Below are 21,357 nucleotides of genomic sequence, written 5' to 3' on the forward strand. Positions count from 1 at the left end.
TGATTAAATCATGTAAGAAATCAGAGAGATCAGAAATCAGGAGAAAGACTAAACTACAGAGGGTTGACTGGACTGCAGAAGGGGTAAATGAGGACAGCGACCGAGGTACATTCGGGGGGGGGGGGGGGGGGGCTCTGCTCCAGCGCTGCCACAGGGGAAGAAGTTATCAGCGGCTGACGGTCCGAAGACGCATGAAAAGGACTCAAGTTTCTTCTTAATGTTACACAACGGTCGCTAATCACATCTACAACTGTGAAAACACATTAGGGCTCTCGCAGATGTCCCAGGCTACGGTCCAGCACCAGATACGCTACATGCTAAAGGAGATAAGCTCAGCGGTCAAACATTGCTAAGTAAATGCAGCCTCATAGCTGCTGAGGATGCGGGTGTCCAGAGGCAACGTCCACGATCGTGGGACGAGCACCCAAGAGCTGCAGTACCAGTGGCCACCTGAAGGGGGCGCTTGAAGCAGAGGATTGGAAACAATCAAACAACAAATACATCTTTATGTTCATTCAGCAGCCTACAATGCAATATAGTGCTTGTACATTGTTCAGCCCCCAGAAAAATTCCTTCACGAACGAAATCCATACGTTAGCTATATTTTCATCATTACTTTTGTAATTCAGAAAGACCAGCAGCAACACAAAGAAAAACATGAGGCAACAGTCAGCATCTGTTTAAATTCAGTATGAAATTCTTGGTAATATTAAAAAACACCTCTGACGGCCTCATTTCCTTCCAAATGACTCAGAGCCACATTCATCTTTTCTCAACAGTGAATTGCGTACGAGTGACGTCACCAAGTTGTGAAATCGGCAACCTGGAATGTTGGCGCCTTCCAGATTACTCAACGCACTGAAACACTTCCTCTCTCCCTCCCTCGGCAAAATGCGTCCGCAGTTTACCTCAGCGCTGCCTCCCGACTGGTGCAGCCCAACCTCCGCGTGTTTGGGAAACTCTGCAGCGGACGTCTAATCACACTCACTACCAAATCCATCAGATGTTTCCAATTACCATGTTAACGGGTTGGATGTCAGGCATAATTACGGCCGAATTACCGTTTATGAATTTTTTGCGTCGTATAAATGCATTTTGTTCCATGTGCAACTACAATGCATTCAATGCGATACAAATGAAGATACAAATTAACTGTCAAAAATCAAGATCAGGCAGCAGCAGCGAAGTTGGGTTACACCTGGATGCAGCCATTAAAATTTCTACCAGTATTGTTTTGCAACATGTTTACTAGCTAAACAGCCTGGCAAGCTACACAATCTTCTACACAACAACCCCCCCCCCCCCAAAAATCAGTCAGAATGAGCTGAGCTCATAGCCTGTCCTGCCCAGAATCAGATCCCCCAAAAAGACAGCCGGACCAGCCGGTTTCCGAGGAACGCCGAAACAGACGCAGAATCGGTCGTCCACAGGACCACAGCCTACCTGCTTCCAGCAACGGGTAAACTTTGTCTTTTTGTCTTTGTGCTGAGCAGAATCGCCCCCGATGTTGGATCGGCTGTAACGGGCCGGGTGATCTTCCCGGAGACCTTTCTGCCTTCCGGTGCCACTCCGGCACGGAGCGAGGCAGAGGAGAGGGACACACACCATGATCCAGCTGTCGCTGCTTCTGCTCCGACTTCTCGTCTTTACAGCGGTGTCTCGCCTCTCATATAGCCACTCACTTCCTGCCAGTTCTCAGAACCCTCAGTATTTCCGGGTGAGGCTCTGCGATATTAAGTGCCTGACGAGAGCGCGGCTTGCGGCCGGCGTCCGCAAACGCTGGGCAGACCTGTGTGAGGGGTTGCTGGAACCTTGAAGATGCCTGTCCTCAAAGCAACTGCCTGTCTGCTCCTTCTGTTTTGAACTAGTAACAAAACCTGGAAGGTTGCCAGGTCGAATCCCATGGCTGGGGAATTTGCCCCCATCCCTGCATATGTGTGTCTTGTGGAAAGCAAGCAAGAGTGTGTGAAAATCACTAGTCCAGGTGGCTAATAAAAATCCCTAAAAACATCTGGCAACCCAGGTCAGCGTCCTTAACCACCATGCGGGACCTGCAGCCTTTTGCTAATTGCTAAAAAAACAGACCACAACAGGCCGTTCTCCTTCATGCCAGGTGCCTTAGCAGCTCGCCAGCAGTCATCATTCCTCCCGTTAACATCACACAAGGCAGATTTCCAAAATTTGGGTGTGGGCCTTGGGCGTCCGCGGGGAGGGGGGCTGACGACACGGCCGCTCCCCACCAGCCCTCGGGATGCACAGCCACCCTCCCCCCTGCCTCCACTCTCGGCTCCAGCTTCTCCACACGCTGGCGGCTTCCCTGCAGGTCCGCACATGAGTCGCTCGCATTCCTCGACACAAGCCAAGGGATCGGGGCGGGAATGACGGCACTGTGAAGGTTGAGCGACTTCTCCCTTTGCTAGCTAATTTTTTTTTAGCGTGTCGGGGAGAATGCAGAGGGTTCCGCGGTTCTATCGGGGAGAATGCAGAGGGTTCTGCGGTTCTATCTGTTACAGCTGCACCATAGAAGGTTACACATTAAAAAAAAGTCAAAACGAATTAAAACCTCACAGGACGCTGCGTAGCAGTCATATAAATTCCCGGAGTTTTCATTTTATTTAATTGCTTTTCTGAATGAAGCAGCTGCTCTGGCTTCACAGCTAGTTAGAACCACACACTGGTCACACCTTCACTCGGTTCTGTCAGAAACATCTGCGACCACCATGACCTATCAACAGGTCAAACAAATGTCCCTTAAGGTACAGAATCCATGCTAAGATGGTGCAGAAAACAATGTTTCTGGACTGGGACAGTAACTAGTGTTAAAAACCTAGAACAATAATTATACTCATCTGATGCATGCAAGTCGGACAGTGAGGTGAGCTTTACAGTCTGGACAACCTCAAAAATATATTGTCTCCTCAGTAAACAGTTTATATCCCATAATTCCACGGCCCTGAGGCGCTAACAGAGTCCTTGCCATAGCCCTTGGACCTTTACCAAAGGAAGCCAGATCAGGAAGGAGACGGGAGTCGTTTGAGTCACGGCGCAAACAGCCGCAGCTCATCCGTCACCCCCTCACCTTCCTGATTCCCTGAATGACCCAAAGAACCACATGGAAAGTCCCTGCTCTCCTTCATAAACGCATCCATTTCATACTCATCACCTTCCTTATTATTGTTTACAATTAACTGATCATTAATTATCAATAATTTGCTTATTAGTGATAATTAATTATGAAATGCTCTCTCTTATGGACAAGGAGCGATGCAGATAAGCAGCTCAGCTCCCCCCCGGACACACGGTCTACGTCTCCCCCGTAATCCAGCGATCTCCTCTCCCGTTGACGTCTCCATTCTGGAAACACCAGTCACTACCCCAAAGGAGACCCCCGAGCTCTGCTGCGGGCGCTGCGATGAAACGGGGAGCGGGCACGCAATCACAGCGGCATGATGTGACGGGATGGCTTGGGACCAGGACAACAATCAGGAGGGAGGCAGTTTGTGCAGCCTGGGGATGCACTAGTGCATGGCACTTGTGCATGGCACTGGTGCATGGCACTGGTGCACGGGAACGCACTTCTTGCCCTCTCCTCTTCCCGCACTGTAAGCCGTGTGGCCAGAGAGGGAGAGCTCCTCTGCCCCTAAACACCAGCAGCGATCCGGAGGTACCCATCGCCACGAGGACGCCGCCGCTCACCTTGTTGGAAGCCATGTCGCTGACGGACCGATATGTCTGGATGGTCTCCAGCTGGTCAAGGCACCAGTCCAGCTCCTCCATAGTCTCCATTGCCAGCTTCTGGTAGGAGTCCTCTGCGAACAGACACATGGACATGTACTCAGGCTGCAGTGGCTCCAGCGAGTCCCAGGCACAGTCCCTCGGGTGTCCCAGAGGCATGCTGCACAGGCCTGCGCTGTGCTCCTTCATCACGGGCACAGGGTATCGCTTTCATTGACTGCGGGGAGAGCAGCTCTCCGCTCTCCTCTTTCTACCTCCCTGCCCCTCCTCAGACTCCGCCCCTCTGGACTTCAGAAAGCCCGCCCCCTGGTTTCAGTAGGCTGCGCCGGGAGGGGTGGGAGGGGCCCATCCTCGCTCACCCAGCCTCCACTGCACAAGCGGTGTGTGAAGGAGGGACAGAGGGAAGCATGCGGGGCTGCTCTCTGTCAGGTCTGCGCTGGCTGTCTGCATGAGTGGGGGGCGGCAGGGTCCTGTTTGCACTTCAGAGGTGGGTCATTGTCCCACCCCCTGGAACTTTAGATCCCTGACAGGTGGGCATAAGAAAACTCCTTCTGGGCCTGAAGACTCATCCTCCGTCTGCTGCACAGGAAACCCCAGGGCAGGGATCTCCAGCTGGTGCATCCAGACCAAAGTACAATTTAACTGCAATCGTCAGACCCCCCACCCCCCAGCAAATGTTATCTGGGGGCAGTGGACCTTGGCTTTGTGTTTCTGATGCAATCTGGCCCTCAGAGAAAAAATAGTTGGGCACCCCTTCCCTACCATGATGGTCCATTAGATTTCTGTGCAGTTTGGGCCTTGTAAGGAGGAGCTGGATCTCAGCGCCGCGCCCCAGTCTGCGGCGGAACATGCGCCACAGCTGCATTAAAATGCCTGCCCACATAAAACCCCACAGAGTGCTTGTTTGTCTGCTAAGCCCTGAAGTGGAGGGTCCCCCCCCCCCCCCCAACAGGCACAGAGAGGGCAGCTAAAGGTTCCAGGTAAACAGGGTTCCAGACGGGGGGGCCTTTCCTTCCCATAACCCCTTCCGCCAGATCTTCCCCCCACCCCGAGCTGACGTCAAACAGTCTGGTTTTTCTGGTTGTCAACGGTCCATTGAGGCGTAAGGAGCGCATTGGCGTACGTAGGGGGTTTCCGTTGCCCAGGCCAGGAAACGAAATCATTTATCCTCTGCTCCGCTGGCTTGCGCACAGTCCCCCCCCCCCCCCAGAGGACCACTCAGCAGTGCAGGTGTAGGCAGCGTGATTACGTCGCATCTCTGACTGGCCGTTTCCTTCTGCGCCGGGCCATCGGGGGATCGGGTGCAGGTGTAAGATTTCATTTTTAATAAGCAAATGTTCACACTGCCAGAGGGAATCCGCACGTGCTGATGGCTGTGACTCTGCCGGGCTGCCTGATCGCCGGCTGGCGTGATGCTTCCAGGCCTCATGGCCTCTATAAGGCTTCATGCCTCCTGCTTATTCTCTCTCAGTGCTTCTACCTTTGCTGCTTCTATCTTCAATCTGCACCAGGACCCTCTGCCCTTCCGCCTCTTCCACCCCATGGTGAAATGAGCGTGGGAAGTAGCTGGCTGCCCACTCTCACGTAGGGCACCACCAGCCTGTACCGTCTGGCTCACCACACACGCACACACACACACACACACACACACACACTATCCTTTTATCTATACGGGGAAAACCCTAACCCCAACATGACGACCTTAACCCCCACCCAGCCCTAACCATAACCATAACCATAAGTAACCAAACAAAATACAAGATTTTTGGCATTTTTAGTTTTTTGATTGCAGTCAATGATTTTTTATAAAACTGAAAAAATGGTCCCCACAACTTCAAAATAATGGGGTTTTATCACATTGCGGGGACACCTGGTCCACACAATGGAATATAAACATAACCCCCCCCCCCCACACACACACACACACACACACACACACACACAGCCCTGCATTCACTGTGAATCAGCCCACAGATTTCAGATCAGTGTCGTAAGTGCTGGGAGTGACGTCAAGCGCACGCTGCCAGGGAGGAAAATGAGTGTTTCAAAAGTCAGCATGAGCCACAGGACAGACGGTAAGAATGTGAAGACAAAGGAAATATGTGCAGTAAAACACATAATGACTGACACTGCGTTTATGAAAGAAAACATGACCTAAATGGCCTTTGGGAATGCAAATCCAATTAAACTTTACAAACGAGGGAATTTTCCCGCGTTCCGGATTTCAGCTCCGGCGCAGAAAGAATCTGCCAGCATCCATCCGCATGCCAGCTGATAGAAAAAGCAAACCGACTCACAAGCACACCCTGGCATCGAAGCCACACGCATAAACCGCGGTAAATGTCTTTCCCACGGCCAGTGCAGCAAGCGAATGCAGATTCGTGTGACTTCTCCAGTACTGTTCAAGGCAAATGCTTCGGGAAAATGCCGATAGATTATAACCCATAGAGGAGAAGGAGGATTAGATAAGATACAAAAGGAGTGATTTTTTTTGTCTGGTAGCATGAAAGGGTAGGATCCAGCAAAGGATAATTTAGGAAGAAATAAATGCAACAAAAAAATCCAGACATAACAGTGAACAATATGAAAAAATATAAATATGCAATATGAAAACTGTGCAAATTGCTTGTGCAATAGGGCGTTATGTAAATGGCATATAAAGTACTGTGTAAATCAATGATCTTCAGGTTGGTGTAAAACCATGTAACGCGTATGTTTGTCAAAATGTGTCAGCTTAGCCATTTCAAAACCTCTCTTAAAATAACCCTGTTATTTACAGCAACTACCAATACACCCATGCAGTTTTTGACTCTACAAAGAGCTGAGGGAGGCGTAAAGACAATTTCCCCAAGGGGATTAATAAAGTATCGATGATTACTATTATTATTACTAACTGTGTGTGTGTGTATATAGACGTAGAATATTGTGTGCAGGTTTGGTCACCATACCGTAAAAGGACATTGCTGCCTTGGAAAAGGTTCAATGTAGGGCTACAAGAATAATTCCTGGTCTCAGAGGAATGTCCTATGAGGAGAGTTTAGCCTCGTGCAAAGATGATTACGGGGGGACATGATCCAGGTATATAAGATTCTATCAGGTCTCGAAGCTGTTCAGCCAAATGGCTATTTCAATATTAGTTTAAATACTAGAACTCGTGGCCATAGGTGGAAATTAGCGGGAGAAAACTGCATTTTAAACTGCATTTGAGGAAGCACTTCTTTACACAGCTTGTAGTTAGAGTATGGAATAGTCTTCCTGCTAGTGTAGCACAAGCTAAAACCCTGGTTCCTTTAAATCAGAGCTAGATAAGATTTCAACAACTCTGAGCTATTAGTTAAGTTCTCCCCAAACGAGCTTGATGGGCCGAATGGCCTCCTCTCCTTTGTAAATTTTTAATGTCCTTATACATATGTCATATATATATATATAGTGAAGGTACATTCAGAACACAGGTGTCTTTACAGAAGGAGCAGCTGAAGAGTCACATGACAGAAAGTCCAGTGACTCCAGTGACTCCACGTAAAGTGACACTGCGTCCAGGCTCCCTGTCCTGCTATCTAATTCCCACGCGCCTACATTCCCACAGCCGCTTGGGTGTGATGGAATGTCCCCCCACCCACACTCACAGGTCCCCTCACCATGGGGTTGGCACACCCTACCCCACCCCCCAAAAAAAGCTAAATGTGACACTCCAGATACGTGCGAAGCAGGGACTCGCAACCAGAACAGCACACTCTGTCACAGGGAAGGGGGAGGACACACTGCCTTTGTGGTCTCGCCTTCTTCGATGGGGGGGGGCTCACCATAAGCCCCAAATAATCTTATCAGCCCAGATCCAGTTACACCTCTGATCAGACATACTGTTTAGGTTTTTCGGGTTGAACAATTTAGCATGTCGGATTAGCGTGACTGGCACCTTTGCGGCCTGGGGGGGGGGGGGGTATACCGATCGTAAATTACCAGCAGTTTTGAAGATGTCCCAGGGAGTACGGCAATCCGGAAGCACCCTACATTCTCCCAAGACCTGAAATCTGATCGCGCCCGTCGACTCTACACCCGGGGTGTGTAAACATCAGGCAGGATTTCAAGGGCATTGACCCTAATATAATAAAGTCAGACACACACACACACAGAGTTGTGTAATCATATCTTTTTGGGGACCGCTCATTAATTTCTATGGGAAAAATGCTAATGCTAACTATGACAACCTTAACGCCTACCCAGCCCTAACCATAACCATAAGTAACCAAACACAATACAAGAGTTTTTGCATTGTTCGTTTTTTTAATTGCAGTCAATGATTTTATAAAATAGTTTTCCCTTAAGGTAAAAAAAAAAAAAAACGGGTATTCATCACGTTGTGGGGACATCAGATCTTTATCCAGCTGCTCGCTGGACAGCCTCGGCCCTCATGCTGGCAGGAACGGCATTTTCCTGGACTGCGGGGAATAATATTCAGATTGCAGCCCAGCACAAAGGAGGCCTTAAGCCCGAGGGGGGCCCCGTCTGATCCGGAGATGTCCTCTTTCCAGTTTACACCGAGGAGCACTCTTCTCAAACACCAAGACAAAGGGGGCTCTCTGTGTAACCCCCCCACTCCACCCCCCATCCATCTAAACACATCTGCAGTACACCAACCAGGCCAGCGGGGGGCTGACCGTCTGCTCAGGCATGGCTGGCCTCCTGTTTTATGGCTGTGCTGACGTCAGTGGTGTCATTTAAATACATACCGGGCAGAGGGCTTCCAGCTTCCCTGGCTCAGAGCCGGGCCTGAATGCCCCCTGCTCCAGCGAGCGGGGGCGGGGCCGGGGGATGGCCGGCGAGCGCGGCAAAACGGAAAATAACGACATTTGATTCTGCTTACCCATCCATTTTTGGAAGGTTTTCACACAGCCCCGGACGTTAAACCCGAAAAGACTCGGGAATGCTCGGCTAACCACGCGGCGGATGTGAATACCATTTTCCTTCCCGGAAAAAATGCTCACCGCTGATCACGTCAATACAGTCGCTCTTTACCTTTTCATTACCGCATGCCTTCCTGCTTACAGACAGCGAGTTTCACTGCACGAATTCCTGCCCCATCGGAATATGGATGCACAGTCATTCCAGGCTGCAGTTCGAGGCGCCGAGGGTCTCCTGGCACATCCTGGAGCACCTGGCTGGAGCGTCAGGCTTGCAGAAGGAGGCGTGAGATATTCTGCCTTCTGGGGTAAAACTGCCTCCCCATGTCACACTGAGGCATTAGGGTGTGGAGAACCACCGCATTTTTAAAGAGTCTGAATAAAAACAACAAAAAAAAAAGTGCCAGGGCAGGATAGATTTCGCCTCTGGTTATAGTACATGCTGGATTCATTTGCTTTCTGTGGCAGCTTGTTTATCCTAACGCCAAACACACATCACAGTGTTCACTCCCTGCTTAATGTCTCTACTTCTCAAGTAAATATGGCCAGTCCTGCTGAACTTAAAAATCTGAAAAGTCTTTCAGTTCCAGCGGGACTTTCTAACTCCCCCTGGCACATGCATCAATCCGTGGAAAATTTTCTGCAAAACCTTAATGTGATAAACAAACGTTGCATTTAGGGGAAGTTCAGGGGTCTTGGGACGGTTTGCGTGGTCTGACTAACACACCACTCCGAAGATCAGCATTCTGTTACGTTTATTTTTATTTGCCACCTTTCACAACACGATGCATCACTGGTTCAAAGCGCAGTTTGTTCGAAACTTGCAGTTTCGTTCTGTATCACTGAGAATGTGTTGCACAGCGAACAGCTTGAAACGAATCCAGACTTTTTCACGCTGGTGAACAGACAGGCTCCACCCCCAGGGGGCGTGTCCTCCATGTCCCTAAGTCCTGTTTGTATCGTGAGCTGCGCCGTCTAAGATTGCACCATGCAGAAAACAGTGAAGCTGCTTTCCCCAGATGGGTCCAATTCCCCTAGTGTTCTCATGTTCCGACATCCCATGGAACAGTGTGAAGGTGCTGGTGAGATTCTGACCCATCTATTGTCCAAAAACATGAATTTGGGACCATATGATTCGATTTTTCTTCGACCATAAAGACAAATTTTAATACAGCGGAAAAACAGAAGCCTTAGATAAGATTTCCCAGCAAGCCTGAGCCAGATAAGCAGGTGACAGATAAAGGGATTTATATTTTATCTATTTAGCACTTTTATTCACAGAGACATATATTTTTTGGGGAAAGAAGGGTCAACCAGTCCCTGGAGCAACTGGGGGTTGAGGGCCTTTCTCAGGGGCCCAATGGTAACATCACTCTGCTGACCCTGGGACTTGAACCAATGACCTTCCTATCACACATACAACTTTCTAATGTACTAAGTCACACACCGCAGTTTAAGAGCCTTGGGGAGTATCTCACAGTAAGGAACTTACAAACCCTTTAACGGGCAGCAGGTCCATGCTTCAATCTATAATTCATGACATGTCAGCAGACATTATCAATAATTGATTCAGCCATCCATTTTCCAGCCACTGACCCGGAGAAGAGATTCACCTGCCCACTGCAGGGTGCAGACTGACACACTGCTCATCTCGGAACTGTGGGAGGCTACCCACACAACAGCATGCAAGTTTCACATACACAGAGCAGGGGAGGGATTTCAACCCACAACCCTTGACGGGTCAGGCAACAGTGCTTCCCACTGAGCCCCACTTCCCATATACTTCCCATTGGCTTTCCATCCTGGTCTTTGGGGACCCACAGACAGTCCTCATTTTCTGGGAATTGGGAGGGAGCAAAAACGTGGGCCATCTGCAAGTCCCTGAGGTTGGGAAACACTGCCATATACGAATCTGATCAGTGTGATGTGGTCTGGAGGCATTACCCTCACATTTGTGCAGCCAGGGAGACACATGTCGAGGAGACAGCTCCTGAAGTCCAGCCTGGAGTCCAAATCTTGCACAGCCCCCCCACCCCCCGCGCCCTCTTGGTTCCTGCAAGAAAGCGGCGACCCCAGGCGAGGAAGGAGGTGACCTGCTGCAGTCAGACGGGAAATGGGACTGACACAGCAATGGCGCCTGCCGCATGGTCAGAGGGCCCCGACGATCCCAACCCAGGAAAAACTGAATCAGCACCAATAAAAAAAAATTAAAAATGCGTAAGTACCGAGTCAGGACCCGTTAAGAAGTCCCACGGCGACCCGACGTTGCCTCCCGGCCCCGCGGCGGATTGGCGCTGACGTGTCCTTAGTGATTCAACCGCCCCTGGGCTTTGAGCGCGCGGGGTGCGAGGGCAGGGCAGGCGGGCGGGGGCCGGGCGGGGGTGCTTTTCAGCGCGCGGAGGGTGTGACTGCCTGTGGGACTGCGGATTATACCATCAGCCTGCAGGGGGGGGTCACAGATGGTTCGCCCGGTTTTCACATGACATGCCTAAACACATATATGTACATGTACATAAATGCAAATAATTGTTTCTTTACGGACTGGGCTGCTACCATCGTGCAGGCTGTGCAGAGCGGCCTCACGCTTTCTGAGGTACAACATGCACCTTGATTTCCTCTTTGCGCGTCAGCACTGCAGCCTTGCACCCCAGGGTAGTGAGTTTGACTCCTGCCCTGGCCATGTGCGGGGGGGGGGCGGGTGGGGGCATGCATGCACTCCCCATGTATATGCAGATTTTCTCTGAGCTTTCCAGTCGAAAAACAGAAAAAGTAGAGTTCAGGTGAATGTGAGCTGGCCACAGCGCAGGGCTGCATGCCTGACGGGTGTGGCCTTTCAGCGCGTCCCCTGCCCTGCGCCCTGGGAACAGGCCCCAGGCTCACCGTGACCCAGGATGGCAGCGGTCACGGCCAACGCATGGATGGATGGCGTACTGCTCTGACAAAGAGTGCAGTGTGCAAATGGGTAGTGACACATCACCCTGACGCACTGATTGTCTGGCTGTAGGGGGATCAGTGCTATTGCTGATGAGGAGAGCTGCGTCACGCCTGACTGCGCACTTACCCAACACACCGTGTCCCCGCCCACACACACAATGACCAAACCAGCTTCTGCTCCTGCTCAACTGGTTCTCCCGGCTTCCAGCCTGGTAAATGTCCAGCTAAGATCGTATCCTTAATCAACATACACTGAGCTATTCATCATTAATCATAGCGAACAGCACACAAGGCGGCGTTAGTGTCAACGATGCTCAGCCCCATTTCAGTTCTTTTGTTTTGACGAATGATCAAATTAAGCGATGAAGGAAGATAATTAATTACGGATGGCCTGAGGTCAGAAGGTCACCAGTTCAAATCCCAGGGTCAGCGGTGATTTCAATGTTGGGCCCTTGAACGTGACCTTTAACCCCCAATTGCTCCAGGCAGTGTCTGACATGTTTTATTAACGGAACGACACTTTGGGTAAACACGCAGAAACAACTGCCGTCGCAGCAAACGACGTCACTGATGGGAGAATGAGATCTATTAAACAGACACGAAACGTTCGCTTCCACAGCGAAGACCTTTTATCACCATTAGAGGGATTCCTCAACTAGCACAGAACAACAAAAATTCGAAGGCATGATGTGTTGTGATTTAAGGCACAGAATTTAACATGATTACAGTTGGACGTTTCATCCAAATCAACAGCAAAGCCAATTAACAAGCTAATTAACCAACAGCTGGAGCAAAAGCCAAACCATCTCAGCTAAAAGCCCAGCTGGCCATCGGAAGCGGGAAGATACAGGACACACTGCAAAATCCACCACATTTATTCATTCATTTATTTATCTACACCAACACACAACTGAGAAAGCAGGGCCAGCCTCTTCCTGAAGCAGTTAAGGGTCTTGCTCATGGGCCTAATGGTGAAATCACTTTACCAACCAGAAGATTTGAACCAGTGACATGAGACAATCACCAACCGATTCAGCTCTTCTGCTCTTTTCTCTTGTTTTTACAGGAGAATCTCGATGTTTCAGCGTGATGGTGCAGGGCACGGTGCCCTCTGAGGTCTGTGGGATCTGGCTCCCTCCCTCAGGATTGAGGCACGACTCGGTCACGCGGCCTGGCCTTCCCTGGCAAGTAATGCCCCTGCAGACGGTGGCAGCAGCACAGAGGGGGTTTGACACTGGGGTAAACGCAGGAGGTGATTTCTGCTCGCCCGCAGGGACCTTTGACTCAGCTGAGACACCGGTGCCAAGGCGAGACGGCGAACAGTCCGGTGCTGGCCTGCGCCAGGTGGTGAGAGGATCCGCTCACCCCTCACTCACGTGTACGGCTTCCTGCCCAAACACGCTCTGTCACTGCGGTAAAACACTCCACATGGTCCGGCCCTGTCCTTAAGGAGGGGGCCACTACGTCACTGTCATTGTGGAATAATCCTGCTTATTGCAATTAGCAGAATGGTTTACAAAAGAGTCCTTCATATTGCAGAAGAACTGGCTCATATACAGGTTCCTGGGTGCAGTGGGGAGAACTCACTCATATACAGGTTTTTGAGTGCAGTGAGGAGAACTTACTAATATGCAGGTTCTTGGGTGCAGTGAGGAGAACTCGCTCATATGCAGGCTCCAGGGTGCAGTGAGGAGAACTCGCTCATATGCAGGCTCCAGGGTGCAGTGAGGAGAACTCGCTCATATGCAGGCTCCAGGGTGCAGTGAGGAGAACTCGCTCATATGCAGGCTCCAGGGTACAGTGAGGAGAACTTGCTCATATGCAGGCTCCAGGGTGCAGTGAGGAGAACTTGCTCATATGCAGGCTCCCGGGTACAATGAGGAGAACTTGGTCATATGCAGGTTCCCAGGTACACCGAGGAGAACTTCTGTGCAGATTCATGAGGTGATATTTAATAGCTTTGGTTTCCTCTTGATGTCTTCAAGGCGACACTGCAGATGCTAAGCGTTCATCCAGGAGGGAACACTAGGCTCTCCCAGCCTGGCTGCCATGCCGACCTTGGCAAGGGGCTGGCGTCACTGCTATTGTTATCTCTGGATCGAAGGCTAAGGGCAGGGGGGTACGTGACCCCCCTCCCGGCGAGTAAACAGGGGGGAGGAATGTATGAGCGAAGGAATGAGCCACAGACCAAGCGGGCGGTGTGTTGACTCGTAAAAAGTCTGGCGGGGCAGTAAGCATAGGCCACGTTCCTCCAGTGTCAGACTGGGGGACACGTACGGCTCCGCACGTACACACTCGCACACACTCGTACACACTCACACACACTCGCACACTCATGTACTTTTAAAAGAGAAGCCAGGCCCTTGAAGTCTCACCTGATTACCACAGAGCTCATTCTGACACTGTAGTCCGAACTGTCCCCAAAAACCTGCTAAAAGCTAACAAGCAAACATGAAATGGCACTTTATGTATCATTTGCACAAGAGTGAATGCAGGTATGTTAGAAGGTGTATATCCCATCATACTCTGCTTTGAGACACATGCACAAGAGTGAAGTTTGGGGTCCAGGCACAGGGTCAGACATTAATCGGGCACCCCTGCAGCATTTTGGGGGTCGGTTAAGGGCCCTGCTCAAGGGCCCAACAGATACATGACTACATTGCCGAGGACAGAATTCAAATTGTTATCCTTCCAATCACAAAAACAGAGAATTAACCTGCTGGGACACAGACCGCCCCTAACATCTAAGGGTCTGTCTGTAGCTGTATACGAGTGTGACTGGAAGACCTTTGCTCCTTTTGGCGATGGGCTGATGGATTCATGGGGACTAGAGATAAATATACTGTAAGTAAATATGATCAAATACCTGACCAAAGACTAAAATTGAAAGATTAAAAAAACTGGAGTTTCTTTAAGCTGATTCAAGGTAATTTCCATGTAATTTGATCCTCAAAAGAGAACTGTAATTGACACTTACATTTATTTATCTAGCAGACGGTTTTGTTCAAAGCGACATACAACTGAAGATCAGAGAGCAGAGTCAGACGGTCCCTGGGCCATCAGGGTTAAGGGCCTTGCTGCCCCCCCCCCCTCGCCGTTGGTATCATCATTCAGCATTTATGTGCTGTTTTGCTCTTGTAATCGACTACAATCCAGGAGGTGTCCTGTAAGGGAAGTAATGACCACGATATTGTGATAAAATGCAGGATAAGGCAGAAGTGACACCTTCCTTCCCCCTCTGTCAGCGTCACACTTCCTTCCAGAATAGAGAAAAACAACCAAATCACAGATGGCTGTGCAGAGATTAGAGGAATTGCGCTTTGTGCTAACCACCATTAGCTGCATGTGAAAACGGCGAGAGTATCAGGACCGATCTGCAGCGGTTTTTCGTTTGCCGATCCTGATTGGTGGACATTAATTTCAGGATTTATTAATCTCGACCTCAGAGGGCCTCCAGGAAGTCGACGGTCTGACGCTATATTCCCGACACCGTGATCCTGCCGGCTACCTTGTACATGGACCCGTGAAAGATTCAGCCTGGCTTATGGGGGACACAGAAAAACAGGAAAAACCTGTGTGTCCCCCCCCCCCCTTCCTGCCCCGATATGACCCCGTCTGTCTGACGCGGGGGGGACACAATACTCCGAGCCATGCAGGAAGTCCGCTCTTCCTCTAGCTCGGTGGCGCCGTCGGCCAGGGACAAAGAAAGCAGCCCTTGCCTGCGTCACAAACCTCTTACCGCCGTAGGGAGCCACAGAGAAACCTCGCGTGGCGAAAACAATGTGGATTTATCGCATCTAAATGCGATCTCCGGGGCAGGCACTGTTCGGCTTTAAGCACAAGTATGAAATATAATGCTTATAACTGGCTTGCTTAAAACAAACAGCAGACCCATAATTCTACAGCATGACACATCCTTGACATTATACAGACGTGATACTCGTGCATTGACGGCCTCTGTTTCACTAGGGGCACGATTTTGTAAGGCGCCTGGATGAAAGTCTCGTCCTAAACTGCTCCTCACACCCAAACCTGCTCCACACTCAATTCTCTCGCAGCGTTTTGGCCGAAATCCTTCAGGCGTTACTCTAACCTAATGCGTTCACCCCGTGTTACGGTGAGAAGGAAGCCGGACAGAGAGTGGCCGCTGCATGTAACCATAACATCCAATCAGAACGGCCGCTCTGTGTCTCTGAAGGAGAGTGTTTATCAGAAGACGCGACACCGATGCCTCATTCCGGTCTGGCGACTCGAAAGAACCCGAGCTCGCATCTTCTGAGAACGGCTGCCTTTGAAGGGAGGAAGCGGCTTTTCAGGGCCCGCCCTGCGCGGCGTCCTCTTCTGTTTACGGCCCGCTGACCTGCTCTGCTCTTCCTGGACGGGAGGCCGCCCTTGGCCCATCTGTGCTCAGGGGAAGTCAACAGAAACCATAGCGTGGGCGCCTTGACGTCAAACGGCAGCCAGCCCCGGCGAGCAGGAACACCTCCCCCGCCCAAAACAAGCCGCCTGCAGCAGCGGCGCTCGGAGCCGCACACAATGGGACCCCCCCAGATGAGGCGAGCTTGCACAATGGGCTCCCCCCGCTGACCCCCTACCCACTCGCAGCCAACATGACACACAATCCCATCGCAAAAGTGCGTTGGACAGTGAGAGGATGGAAAAAGAGCCGAGCGGAGAGGAGGCCGCTCAGGGTATCTGACGGGTTTGGTGACCTTGCTGCGCGCTGACGACACGCCTGGGGAGATAAGTCACCTTTACAGATCTGCATCTGGCCCCAAAACCACACGTGCAGCAGCGTTTGCAAGAGCAAGCTGCACGCGCTGCCATATGTCATACAATACTGTATATACAAGCATATGTTTCTCAGATGTATTCATATAAATGTCCCCCTGCCCTTTGCTGCATGGAATAGGCTCTCTGTTGCCCAGTACTGGACAGTCAATAGGAAAACAAATGGATGGATAATGGTAATTATAAATTATTAGCATATGCTATTATTGTCTTGCACTGTCTTGTCCTGCATTGCATTGCTGTCTGTCCTGCACTGTCTTGTCCTGCATTGCACTGCTGTCTGTCCTGCACTGTCTTGTCTTACACTGCATTGCTGTCTGTCCTGCACCGTCTTTTCCTGCATTGCATTGCTGTCTGTCCTGCACCGTCTTGTCCTGCATTGCACTGCTGTCTGTCCTGCACCGTCTTTTCCTGCATTGCATTGCTGTCTGTCCTGCACCGTCTTGTCCTGCATTGCACTGCTGTCTGTCCTGCACCGTCTTTTCCTGCATTGCACTGCTGTCTGTCCTGCACTGTCTTGTCCTGCATTGCACTGCTGTCTGTCCTGCACTGTCTTGTCCTGCACTGCACAGCTGTCTGTACCATTGCTCCCCAATGCACCTGTCCTCTACCCTGCAACTGCAGCATATGAATTTTGCTGTGTTCGTCATATACCAGCATATACCTTAACATCCTAACATGCCTTAACAGCTTTAATTTTTATAAATAGCAAACATTATTTGATAATAAACATTATAATCATATAATCATGTTTATTATTAATGTATATTAAAGTTGTGAAAATATGTTATGGTGTTAAGGTATACTTACATGCTCCTTACGAATGTTCTATGAATGCATTGTGAAGGTCACTGAATGATCTATGAATGCATTATGAAGGTACACTAAATGTTCCATGATGGCATTATGAAGGTGCATTGAATATTCTGTGAATGCATAATGAATGCATTATGAAGGTGCAGTTAATGTAAAGCATTGATGGATTAGTTACATGCGGTTCACTCATTATATTTGGACCGAAAACTTCTTCTACTTCTGTTCCTAAACACGAAGGACATGTCCACCCTGCTTCCCTTAACATCCTCTTTTGAAGTGGTCTGGAATGGCCTGGACCTCCCCGGTTATGCAGTCTGATCCCTCTTTGATGAGGAGGCAGCACTCGACCACCCAAAGGCCCATTTCCTCTGGTCTCCTCAAGCAGATTAGAAGAGCGGACTCAGCCAGGCCTCTTAGGATACGCTCAGGCACCTCAAGCCGCAGTGCATTGTGGGAGCTGAGGTGGACTTACCGGGCAGGCAGACTCGGGTGGTGACAGGGGGCTGGGGGGCCGCAGGGGACCTCCTGGGGAGAAAGGACAGATGAGCACCTTCAGTGTGACAGCAGTCACACCAAACGACCCAGATTCCCTAACAGTGACTCCCCCAGCCTCAAAGGCACTGACAGTGACTCCCCCAGCCTTAAAGGCACTGACAGTGACTCCCCCACTCAGTCAGCAGATGTTCTCTGAGATAAAGGCAAACTGGTGAGCCTGGTGAAAGCGCTCCTTTAGCAGACCACAGAGGCTAATGAGACTGCAATGCATCCATGTTTGAGTCATCACCACTAGCTTGGGTGCTCCTATAGCCAGAAGTACTAACTTTCTTTCAGGATTTTCTACAAAACGTGATGATCCAGCATTTTATACGGTGCATTAATCACCCCTTACTCTCATTTTAATAGAGAATAAAATCCTTATTCTGATTCCTGGTACTGGAAATTAAGTCCGTGTATAATGAAACAGGCATGTACCAGGGACAAACTGAACTGTGTCCAACAATTACAGACTTTTCCCTTTGAACCCAGACTGTTCTGAATGAAGGACTTTAAACAAAGTTTGCTTACACGGGCCAGTCGATATAATTCTTGACACTGACCCAGTTTTTAGAATTTTCAGCTTCACTGCTTATGTGGTGTGAGAGAGAGAAGCTTAAAACCACATCAGACCAAACGTCAGAGCTTAGATTCATTACACGCTGTTTCACTTCTGTAAGTTATGTTAATGCACAAGTGCTTTCGACCAATGTACTGGAATCACATTTTTATTGGAAAATAATTTAATGGGTGCACATTCGTGCTTTTGCAAAAGCAAAACAAAGAAAAAAGTCATACAAAAATGAAGGTAGGTGAAATTTTTTGAGTCCATGTGCTTTGAGGTGAAAACACGCCTGCCCTCTAGTGGTCGAAAGTTGACATTGCAAACATAACGGTGAAGTCAAAAATATTCAGACTCAGACACATAATAAAATCTTTTAGTCTGGAGCTTAAAACAAAACAGAGAATATCATTTAAAATGAAACCGATATTATTTTAGATTGGTGAGCCCCTTACTTGCTGGACCCGCACTGCACATTGGTCAGCAAGGTGAAGTTGTTCCTCACACTGCGAAGGCTTGCAAGAACCTATGTGAAAAAAACACAAAACATCAAGACTCCTAAAAAATAAACACTGTGGACGTCAACCTTCATAAATTCATATTCTTTGCCCCAATGTCATATTTACCTGAGCAAAGGGTGTCACAATCAGGTCATCCCCATGTCTGTGAATAAAATAAAATTATGTTTTATTACCATTATGCAGAACCAGTATTAAACTTACAGTATTGTTCAGCCAGTCAGCCAAACAGAAACAGCACCTAGATATGATTCTGTGTATAAAAGCACATGTTACACCCTGGACAGGCTACCACCGCAGATCACAAAGACGCAAAAAGTTAGCAATTTAGAGATTCCAATCAGCCTAATCGCTTGTGTTTGAACTGCAGAATGAAACCCAGATGGCAGCGGGAGAACATGCAAACTCCACAAACACAGAGTGGAGGTGGGATTAGAACCCACAACCCTGGAGGTGTGAGGCAACAGTGTCACCCAGAAGCATAAAACAAAACAATGGAACATTGAACGACGAAATGAATGGACAACAAAGAGTTTAAAACAATGAATAAAGTCTCTCGGGGTTCCTTTGTTCTAACCGAATTATTCTGACCATTCTGAGTGATGGAGTAAGTGTCCGTATAGCTTGGTGTTCATGGGTATTTATTCATGCTGGTTTTTACTTAGCTGATATGTGATTCCCACAAAGAAACATTGGAACTCCATACTGATAACACAGTGATTATACACAGGTGAGTTTCCATCAAAAGTGTTACATGAAAAAGGTTATGTAGAAACCCGACATGTTATGTCACTGTCGCCCCCCCCCCCCCACCACCCACTTCAGGGGGTGGTGTTTGACTTACAGCTCTGAGGCAATGGAGGAGTTGCGAGACATGGACTTGGGTGAGAGGTCATAGTCGCTGTCAGAGCGGTACAGGAAGGACTCGCGGCGCTGGCTGTGTCCTGGGAAGTTGGGGTGGAGGACCAGACCCGATCCTGGAGAGGCCTGCGGATCCAGTGGGCTGCAGGCGGAGGACGGGCCATTCTCCACGTCGAAGCTGCAGCGCACCCAGAGGCGAGGAGGACTCATTACAGCAGGGTTAAACCAAGAGTGTTCAGCCCGGACACCAAACTGCAACATTTTGCTATTCCGTATTTGGAGATCTCTGGATTCCTCATGACAAACAGCAAAATAATGTTCAAGCTTGATTCAAAAAAGCAATTGATATCAGTTAGTTTTAAACACGTTCATCCATTCAGACACACGCGCCAAGGAGACCCCGGCGTGCGATGAACAGGATTCTCTAATGGCTGAAGAACCATCTGCTTTGAAGGCATCTTTAGAGGGTTGCTTCTGAGCACTCAGCTTCAGCTATCATAAAAGCTTCACCATACATCAGAGCCAACATGTTTTTGCACGAAAAAGCCAGAGGGATAGATTTTGATCTGGAATTTACACACACGGGATCAGACAGAAGTAGTTGGAAAAACTTGGAACCTGACCAGAGACAGCGTGGAAACAGAGGGTCGCTGTTTCCATGACGAGTGTTTCCCACCTCGTGACCTATGACCTGGATTCAGGCCCTTACAGCAGAAATGAAAGCCCATTTGTACCTGATCTGTACACTAAATGGTCCCCTTTCCTGCATCTTTGGCTGCATTTTGAGCTTCCGGCTGCAGTGGGGAAACTCGCTCCCAGTGTGTCCCTCTCTGAACGTCCCCCCCGCTCATTCCTGAGGACCTGCACAAAATCGGCCAGGCGTCTTCTGCTAACTCAACTTAACGCGTGTCTCTCGCCCCGAAGTGACTTCCAAGGACAAGGCTCTCCATCTGGAAAGATGAGGGAGGAGTACGGTTTATAAATGTTTCCATGCTGAGGGGGGCGGGGGTGCGGTCATTATGCTGGGCTCTTAAAAAGACGGGGACGCTTTAAGTTTTAATAAGTAATTAGCATAGCCCAGGCCACGGCCCTGGATGAGGTGAATGGTTTTCTGTGTTGTGGCGGGAGGAGGGGCTCAGAATGCTAACCAAAAGGCTAACATTTACGTCTGCTCTCACAGTCTCTGGCCTTTATTGAGGCGGAGCGCGCGGCATCTTAAAGGGCTGCTCTCACGCCGACTGTGGAAAATGACGTCTGTGGACGGTTATGTCGTTTGGCTGAGACGGCCCCTCCGCCCCGGGGCCTCTGCGTCGGTGCCTCGCGGGGGCAGCCCCCGACCCTCGGGGCCCCCCCCAGCCGCAGCACAATCACACTTCTGTTCGCCGGCGCTTTCCGTGACCCTCGCTTCACCGAGTCTGAGGCGAGGCCTTTAATGGAGCTGACAGGAACGCTGCAAGCTGCCAGATCTCGGGTGCCGCGGTGTTACGCTCGCCCGGTGAGTCTGCCGGACCACCTGGGGGGCGGGGGGGGCGGGGGTTCCTCGAGGGACAGAGACAGATAATTCTCACCCGGAACATACCCAAATCCCTAGAGATACCAGGTTTATATTCTGTTCACATCTGGAATATGATGCCTATATTAAAGACTTACAACTCTATGCAGAAGAACCAGAAAGTTCTAATCAGTTATAATTTCGACAGATCTG

General features: G+C 49.7%; 1 protein-coding gene across 3 annotated transcripts in view; it reads right to left on the reverse strand.

Moving 5' to 3' along the window:
• The window catches only part of pde4ba (phosphodiesterase 4B, cAMP-specific a), a 99,879-nt gene that overhangs the window by 9,025 nt on the left and 69,497 nt on the right, over nucleotides 1-21,357 (reverse strand). For all 3 annotated transcript variants that reach the window (XM_023794451.2, XM_072699516.1, XM_023794453.2), the window contains 5 exons: nucleotides 19,636-19,830; nucleotides 18,900-18,936; nucleotides 18,729-18,799; nucleotides 17,650-17,702; nucleotides 3,697-3,809 (listed from right to left, as the gene is read on the reverse strand). In XM_023794451.2, the coding sequence (XP_023650219.1) occupies nucleotides 3,697-3,809; nucleotides 17,650-17,702; nucleotides 18,729-18,799; nucleotides 18,900-18,936; nucleotides 19,636-19,830 (469 nt within the window). The remainder of the gene's footprint in view (nucleotides 1-3,696; nucleotides 3,810-17,649; nucleotides 17,703-18,728; nucleotides 18,800-18,899; nucleotides 18,937-19,635; nucleotides 19,831-21,357) is intronic.

This window comes from Paramormyrops kingsleyae, chromosome 15 (assembly GCF_048594095.1).
Source record: "Paramormyrops kingsleyae isolate MSU_618 chromosome 15, PKINGS_0.4, whole genome shotgun sequence".
NCBI lineage: Eukaryota > Metazoa > Chordata > Actinopteri > Osteoglossiformes > Mormyridae > Paramormyrops > Paramormyrops kingsleyae.